Below are 9,239 nucleotides of genomic sequence, written 5' to 3' on the forward strand. Positions count from 1 at the left end.
GTAGGAGATAGAGTCTATGTTTAGCAATGACTGAAGTTTAAGGAAAGCTGCAGGACAACATGCAACTAGAAACATCAATGACTTCAAACAGATCCTTTGGCACACCATGTCAATTCTGATCAACAAACACCAAACTACGTTAATCCCGTTTCCCTGCACTTGGTCCATAGCCTACTATTCCATAGGATTTTAAGTACTGATCCAGAAACTTCTTAAATGCTGCAAGAGTACTTGTCCATACTATCCTCTAAGACAACACGTTCCATATATCTACTATGCTCTGGATGAAAAAGTCTTCCTTTCATCTCCTCTAAAGCATTTACTCCTCATTTTAAATTTATTCCACTTCTGCCATGGGGAAAGAGGTTTTCACAATCTAATCTGACTACGCCTCTCACAATTTTGTACACCTCAATCAGATCCCCCCTCAGCCTCCTCTGCTCCAGGGAAAACAAACCCAGTCTATCTAGTCACTCCTCATAGCTGAGCCTTTCCATCCCAGGCTACATCCTGATGAATCTACTCTGCACCTTCTCCAGTGCAATCATGTCCTTCCAATAGTGTGGCGACCAGAATTACACACAGTATTCCATCTGCGGCCTAGCCAATGCATAATGAAGTTGTAACAAGGCTTCCTTCCCCCTAAAGTTTACACTACAGCTAATGAAGGCAACCATCCTATATGTCTTCTTCACTGCCCTGTCTACCTGTGCTGACACCTTCAGGGATCTAGCGACTGGTACACCAAGGTCCCTTTGTTCCTCAGTATTCCCCAAGACCCTACCAGACGTTGCGCATATCCTTCCCTTATTTGACCTTCCAGTATTTATCTCACACTTATCAGGATTAAATTCCATCTGCCACTACTCTGCCCAATTTACCAGCTGATTAATAGCAGACTGTAGCCTGAGAACATCCTTCTTGCTATTAACAACATCACCAATTTTTGTGTCATCATCTAAATCCAGCCAAGCCACATGAAATAAGAGGCGTCTCTCTGGTTATTGAAAATGAAGTTAGGGTGAAGACCTTAGGCCATCTCTCAGGGAATAGGAATTCAAAAGGCACATTTGACAGAATTGTTGAGGTCTGTCCCTAGCAGCTCTGTGACACAGGACTCTGTACTCTGTGCTCTGTGCAGGACACACACCGTGACAAACACTGACTATGCCTGGAGGACGATCAACTTGGTGAAAGACACTCTTTGGTCTGCCCGGAGTTGTTGGTCTTCCAGTGTAAAAAGTTGACCTCGACTGAGTGTTGCTGACAGGCACATTTCAAGGCCCAGGACTGCACGCAGAGGGACACACTAAGGCTTGATGCAGCTGCTGCCAAGGCACAATGGGGAAAGACCACCATCCAGTGGCAAAAGACCACTATCTTTTTGCTGAAGTATGTCAGAGGTTCATTTAGTTGTCAGAACCCCTGTATGTAAATATTTTTCCTGCACAAGTTAAAACTGCCTTTGGTTTTACAACTGCACGGTAGCTCTGTAGGATGTAGAATTCCAACGTGTCTTTTACAGAATTCCTCACAGTGCAGAAAGAGGCAATCTGCATTGACTCTCTGAACAGCATCCCAGCCCCCTACCCTATGTCCATCATCCTGCATTTACCACGGCTAATCCACCTAGCCTGCACATTTTTGGCTACTACAGGACAATTTAGCATGGCCAATCCACCTAATCTGCACATCTTTGGATTTGTGTTTGTGTCTAATTTTATTCTCCACAAAGACTGTACAGAATGGCTTGAGGACTATGTACTTGTAGATAATTTTTAAAATATATTTTTGCAATTAAAAATTTGAAAGAATTCCCACTTTAACTCAGCAACGTATTCTGTGGACTGCTGAGGGTAAATATTATAGGCCTAGTAAAATCAGGATAGCAGAGATGAATTTAAGGGGAATTCAGCCAAGAAGAAAATAACAGAAGCATATGTTGATTTGGAGAGATAAAGACGGTTGGAGGAGAGTCGTGTGTTGCATTAATACTGGCATGGAGCAGCTGGGCCAAATGTTCGGTTTTATGCAATAAATATGATGTAATTCTATGTAATTGTGGGGAAAGGGCAATGCAAAGAATGATTGGTCAGTGAGGTGGGAGGAGCGGATAGGTGGGAGAGAAGATGGACAGGTTGTGTCTAGTCAAGGAGGTGGGGATGAGAGGGAGGGTTGGTCATGAGATGAGGCTGGGGGTGGGGAGAGGGCACATTGGGAGCAGCGGATGCATGAGACCACATAGAGGTTCACCTGCACATCCATCAATGTAGTCTACTGCATCCAATGCTTCCGATGTGGCCTCTTCTACTTTGGTGAGACCAAATGGAGGCTCGGAGACTGCTCTGTAGAGTGCCTGCGCTCAGTTTGCAACAAACGACAACACCTTCCAGTCACAAACCATTTCAACTCCCCCTCCCACTCCCTGGGTGACATGTCCATCCTGGGCTTCCTCCAGTGTCACAATGACACCACCCACAAACTGGAGGACCAGCACCTCACATTCCGCCTCAGGAGCCTACAGCTCAATGGCCTAAACGTGGATTTTACCAGTTTCAAAATCTCCTAACCCTGGCCTGATCCCATGACCAACACTCCCTTTCATCCCCACCTCCTTGACCTGACACAACCTGTCCATCATCTCTCCTATCTATCTGCCCCTCCCATCTCACTGACCAAACCCCACCACTTCCTACCTGCACTCACCCCACCTACCTTCCCCAGCCCCACCCCTCCTCTCTCTATTTATTTTGGACCTCCCTTCCCCCTCCCCCAATTTCTGAACAAATGGTCCCGACCCAAAACGTCAACTTTCCTGCTCCTCTGATGCTGCCTGGCCTGCTGTGTTCCTCCAGGTTCACACTGTGTTATCTCTGACTCCAGCATCGGCAGTTCTTGCTATCTCTCAGTTGGGATAACTGCTTCACTTTGTGAAGAATCTCAAGAGGTGGCACCCATGAGTTAAAACAAGACTCGCATTTCTGTAGTCCCTTTCATATCCATTGGACTTCCCAAAGTGCTTTGCAGTCAAAGTAATATTTAAGTCTAACTGCAGTGGGGGGGAAGTGCAGCAAGTTCTCACAAACAGCAGTGCAATAATAACCAGATGATTTATTTTAATAATCTCATTTTAGGAATAGATATTAGCCAGGACACTGGAGAGAATTCCCACGATCGTGTTTGAAATAATACCATGAATTCTTCTTACATCCATCTGAGAAGGCACCTCATTTAAGAGTCAGCCCCTCTGACAGTACAGCACAAGCTCAGAGCTCTCTGGAGTCTCAGCCTGGATTATAAAAAGTTTTTGTTGCGGGACATAGTTCCATGATTTTTGGCTAAGGTGTGACAATGCTACCACAGCATCTCCATCTGTGTCAAATCTGGCTGTCGTTGCCCACTTGGTCAAGTATTTGATTCCAAGTGTCAAAACACTCTAGGTTGAAATGTTGCAACTAAATCATATACGCACCGTCTCAATCTTCTCCTCTGTTACTTCTGGCTTTGACACATCTGTGGCTGTTTTCAACTTCTTCCTTGCTCGATGTCTTTGCTGAAATAACAAAAAAAATCAAACATTGGAACAGGACATTAAAAATGAAGGGCAGAAGAGACAAAAAGCTTCATTCAAAAAAACATGATTCAGGTATGGATTCCAAGGGCACTCATCCTCTGGTCCTTTGCAAAAACACACATTCTTCACTCAATAGTGACTTTAGATAGGCTGTTCAATTGTATCAGCATCACAGGCCAATCAAGTCAATGTCCATCCCCATGCAATGCACCTACTGAGGGCACTGAAAGTGATCAGGAGTGACAGCCAAGAAAGATGGAACCATTCCACAATAAAGAGGTGTTTGAATGTGAAAATCTCTCACTTGAATTGTCAGAAAAAAGATTTGGCATTGGAGGCTACATAGCTATTACAGTGCAGCTCCCGCTAAAGCCTAATCTCATTGGAGCACATCTGCACACCAGCCATCCCACCAGTCTCATCATGGGCCTCCAGGGATTGGGTTGGCAAGCCCAACCTTGTTCGCCTCAGGACCCTTGTAGCCAGAGAAACCTTTCACCCTATTGATTTAGTTTACAAACCTGGACCCAGAGGCAAAAAGCCAGTGTTTATTCCTCTGTGCCATTCAAACTCAACCAAGTCAAGTTGTTGTTGAAGTAACAATGCCTTTGATGTTCTAAAGCATCCCAAGGTACTTCAAGGGAAAATTATCAAACAAAATTTGAGACTGAGTTACGTAAGGAGATATTAGGACAAATTATGAGGTAAGCGTCAAGGGAGGAGAGGCAGACAAATTTCCAGAATGAATCTGGGCAGCAGGCCACTAACGGTGAAGAAATGAAATTGAAGCTGTGCAAGAGGGCAGAACAACATCCGTACTGTACCTTCATAATCTCAGAGTAGCTGAAGACTGTGGGTACAGCGTTATGCTTCAGATTTTTTCGGTTGCCCCAAGTGTTGAAACACTCTGGTTTGAAATGCTCAGAGCAAATAACTGTATGTTGGTTAGGCTTGAACTCTGCTCTTCCGACATTGTTCATCCACTGCGTTAGTAAGTCCGGCTTACTGAAGGGAAACCTAAGTGACAGGGAAAGATCATCAAGGAAAGAAACAATACAATATTAAACAACAGGTTTTACCTTCTTCCAGCCACAAACTGGATTCTGGATTATCACTCTCTCCCTCCCACCATTTGTACCCTTAATTATCCCCGAGATTCTTTTTCTGCCCCCTCAACCATCAATCCAATTTATCCACTAACCCTGTCTCTATTTCACACTCCTATAAAAGACCTTGACATTTTGCGACTTCAAAGTCACGAGCTGTAGTTGTCCAAATTAACAGAATGTTATACAGCCACAGTATAAGATGTTAATTTTATAATTTTCTGGGGAAATTATTCATATAATTTGCTACCAACTCTCAGTTGTTTACAAGTTAATTTACTACACTGGTAGCTGCTCACCCTCAACGTTAATGTTCTACAATCCAAGCTGACTGGCCTCTGGAAAGTGGGCTATTGTCTTTGACGTGTTTTACACTTTTTTAAAACAATTAATTAATTATTTGTACAAAAATGACTGCACATTGTTAGGATCAAAACTAATTATGCTGATCCCTATCAACTACCTGTAACAGGTGAATTGCTCAATCTGTTGGTAGTTATAAGGTTAATTGTGTCCATTAATTCATTGAATCATAAACCACAAAAAGAGGCCATTGGGTCCACCATGGCTATTCCAGCATTTTGAAATGGTTATCCAATTAGTTACACTCCACTCCCTTGACCCTTGCAAGTTTCCTATCATCTAAAGTATACTGAACTTTATTTTCAAGCTTGCAACCGAACCTGCTTCCAAACCCCTTTTGATGCATGTATTCCAGAGTATAATAGCACTGGTTATAAAATTCAATCAGACAAGACAATTTCACTCATTGTATGTACAATGTCTGATTATTAACATCCAGGACCACTGGCTAATTTACCCTTGACTTGTGAGCTACTTCTTTCTGTAATGCCAACAGTGATTTATACCAGTATTTTCATACCTTAGTTGACTAATTATTTTTTAAAATGCCTGTATTTTGCCTTTATTCAGGATATCCATACACTTTGATTATTAATATTATTGGTTCAAAATTGCCTAATTTGCTGAGGACAATTGAATTACTTCTTCCTGATGTCTTAGTAGTTACACCATATTATTACAAATGGCTTTATACAAATTAAGACAATCAGACCATATGACATTGGAGCAGACATAGACCATTTGGCCCATCTAGACAGCTCCATCCTTCAATGAGATCATGGCTGACCTGGTAACCTTCAAAGTCACTTTCCTGCCACATTCTCATAACGTTGCATTCCCTTACTGATCAAAAATCTATCTTTGCTTTAAAATACTTAACACTCTGCCTCGATAGCCTTCCATGGCAAGGAATTCCACAAATACACTACCCTCAGACAGAAAATTAAATCCTTAAATGGGTGATCCCTAATTCCGAGATTTTGCCCTCTGGTCCTAGAACCTCCTACAAGGTGAAAATCTCTCTGCAATTACCCCGTCAAGACCCCTAAAATCGTATATGTTTCAATAAGTCTTTTTCTCAATCTTCTAAACTTCAATGAGTATGAGCCCAACTTCCTCAACATCTCCTCATAAGAAAATCCCTCCTGTGAAACCCCTAGAAGGCCCTTGAGGAATCACTAGCTATTCTTCCTGTGGAGCTGGTTGATTACGAGTATCCCTAGGGATGGGTTTGCAGAACTGTCTGTCCCAGGCTGGGACTAGTCTATCTATGCCATGAGTAGTGGCTCTATTCCAGTTGGGCTTCCGGAGATATTTCTTCGATGATGACAGTAAAGTTTCGGACAGCCTTGCCTTTCATCAAATGCGGTAAGGCTGTGACGGGAAAGTACTGAAAATGCCATTGTTTGGGAGACTGGAATCTTATGATATAGCTGTGGAGGATTGGCCCAGCACATTGAAAAAAATTATACTTTCATTCTCCGCAGTTCTTGTGGGACCCTGACTTTCCGCATCATAGAGTTTTACCTTCCCGGCAGTTCCCAGGTCAAAATCTTTTGATGAACTAATAAATATAGTAGGGGACCACTATGACCCCAAACCATCTGTAATAGTTCAGTGTTACAGATTTAACGCAGCAAATAGACTTCCTGGGGAACCAGTTACTGAATTTTTGACAAGACTGCAGAAATCAGTGGAACACTGAGTAGAGGTCAGCACTTCAAGAATGTTAAAGGATTGCTTAGTTTGTGCAATTAATAATATTGTGACCCAAAGGAAGATACTGATCAAACCAGATCTGGATTTCAAGAAAGCCACAGAACAGGCCCTTTCCTGTGAAAACACAGTAAAAAAGGGGCTCAGGAGTTTCAGGTGTCCATAGATGGTACTGTCCTCAACCTTGGGCAACCCCATATCAGACAGCATAGACCCCAGTGAACAAAACTTGCAGCTCTCATTTGTTGCCAAGGAAGTGCGATTGGACTCAGAAGCCACAAAGTTCCAGAACTGAATGGGGGGTTTCTCCACAATACAGTGAGGAGCAAGAACCTCCATATCGCACTTGTGTTCACTCCAGACAAAGTTACCAAAACAGGCAATACGTAGACCACACAGGCCAAAGGACAAAGCCACCTCAAGACAGGGATTTGCAAATAAATCAGCATGAGCTTGAAGAACTGATAACAGCTAAATTACATAATTGCTCCCAGTGTGGCCCCAATTAAGATAAAACTCCAGGTAAACTTCCACCACCTAGACATGGAGATAGACACAGGTGCCGCTGTACCTAATGTAAAGGGGAAAACCTTTAGGAAACTCAAATGGGGCATCTTGCCTTTAAGCCTGCAAGACACCAAAACTAGATTGGGCACATGCACTGGGGAGCCCTTACGTGTTATTGGTTTCAATTCCAAGGAGCACAACAGAATCAAAGCTTTTCCCTAGGTCTCAAAAATTACAGGTGGGGGGAGAAATGGTCCACCGAAGGAAGTTAGGTGATGGCTCTCCAGGGATCCCAGGAATTGGCTTTTTAGAAATAAAGGGATTGGTAATATACATGGTCAAAGCTGACAGAAGACCACATGAAAAAAAAAGACACCACGTCCACCACCTTCAGCAGGAACACTCCATACAGATGATTGTTTCGATAGTCACGCCGCTGAGGACGAGACCCCTGCAGTGGCTCGTTCGTCTTCACGAGGGAAATTTACCTCCTAATTGTACGCCCCCGATCAGACCCAGACAGCAACAGGCATGGTGTCGTGGGCAAAGCGACACAAGACGCCGCACTGTCACAGGTGCAAGGGGAACCTTTGGACTCAGAGGATGCCACCCATGGGAAATCACTAATTAACCTTCCCGTGGAGCTCAAAGAGCATGAATTCCCTTGTTAAAAGGGAATGGCCTGCCCAGCCAGAACTCATCACCTGAGCCCTCTACAAAACTCTGGTTCTCTTGTGGTGCAGTGGTAGTGTCCCTACCTCTGGACCAGGAGACCTGGGTTCAAGTCCCACCTGCTCCAGAGGTGTGTAGCACATCTCTGAACAGGATAATTAGAAAAAAAAATTAATCAGACCACCCACGACAGGGCTCTAATGGTGTAGTGTCAGTGTCCCTACCTCTGAACCAGCAGGTCAAGGTTCAAGTCCTATCTTCCCTAGATATGTGTAATAACACCACTGAGCACATGGATTAGGAAAATATATAAAACAGACCCACTGCAATGCCCATAATGGGCTTTGCAGGCAAGTTTCTAATTGGCCACACAGGTGATTTACTGGTGGCAGTTAATGGTTACAAAAAAAAGTTATAGTGATTTGGTGGTGGGAAAGCCGCTCAGTTGTGTGATAACACTTCCAGATATAATAAAGGGAAAAAAACAGACCCTAGGAGTGCTGTTGTTGTGCAGTGGTAATGTCCCTACCTCTGAACTAGGAGGCTTGGGTTCAAGTCCCACTTGCTTCAAATGGTGTAAGAACATCGCTGAACAGGTTCTTTAAAAATGTGTAAAACAGGCCCAGGGACGAAAAAAAAGACCCAGGAATGGTTTGCTGTATTCTGTCCCAGACTGGGATTAGTTTACATATGCCACGAGGTGTGACTCTATTTTGGTGTTCAACAATAAATGCTGTTCTACTCCAGTGGGCTTCCTGAGATATTTGTCGTTCATACCTGGAATCTACACAGTGAACCTTCTCTGGACCGCCTCCAATGTCAGTGCATGTTTCCTATGATAAGGGAATCAGAACTGTTCAAGCATTGCAGGTGTGGTCTGACTACTGCCTTGCAGTTTTAACAAGACCTCACTATTTTCATGCCCCAGTTCTTTTGTAAAAAGGCTAACAGTTCAATTGCCTTAACATAAAACAAAAAACTGTGGATGCTGGAAATTCAAAACAAAAACAGAAATTGCTGGAGAAACCCAGCAGTTCTGGCACCATCTATGGAGAGAAAGCAGAGTTAACATTTGGGGTCCAGTCACCCCTCTTCATTTGCCTTTCTTGTTACTCACTCAACTTGGATGCTAGTGTTTTGTGATTCATGCTCGAAGATCCGCAAATCCCTCAGACTGCAGAAAGCTGCAGTACATTTTCCAAAATATAATAACATTATTAACAAGGTGCAGGGCTGGATGAACACAGCAGGCCGAGCAGCATCACAGGAGCAGAAAGGCTGACATTTCGGGCCTAGACCCT

General features: G+C 43.5%; 1 protein-coding gene across 3 annotated transcripts in view; it reads right to left on the reverse strand.

The window, feature by feature from the left end:
• The window catches only part of thap3 (THAP domain containing, apoptosis associated protein 3), a 37,829-nt gene that overhangs the window by 26,863 nt on the left and 1,727 nt on the right, over positions 1-9,239 (reverse strand). For all 3 annotated transcript variants that reach the window (XR_007265320.1, XM_020530841.2, XM_020530842.2), the window contains exons 2-3: positions 4,399-4,591; positions 3,473-3,553 (exon numbers count right to left, since the gene is read on the reverse strand). Coding sequence is in view for 2 of the 3 variants with exons in the window: in XM_020530841.2 (XP_020386430.1) it covers positions 3,473-3,553; positions 4,399-4,591 (274 nt within the window). In the remaining variant the exon portion in view is untranslated. The remainder of the gene's footprint in view (positions 1-3,472; positions 3,554-4,398; positions 4,592-9,239) is intronic.

Source organism: Rhincodon typus, chromosome 31, assembly GCF_021869965.1.
Source record: "Rhincodon typus isolate 14 chromosome 31, sRhiTyp1.1, whole genome shotgun sequence".
NCBI classification, from domain to species: Eukaryota; Metazoa; Chordata; class Chondrichthyes; order Orectolobiformes; family Rhincodontidae; genus Rhincodon; species Rhincodon typus.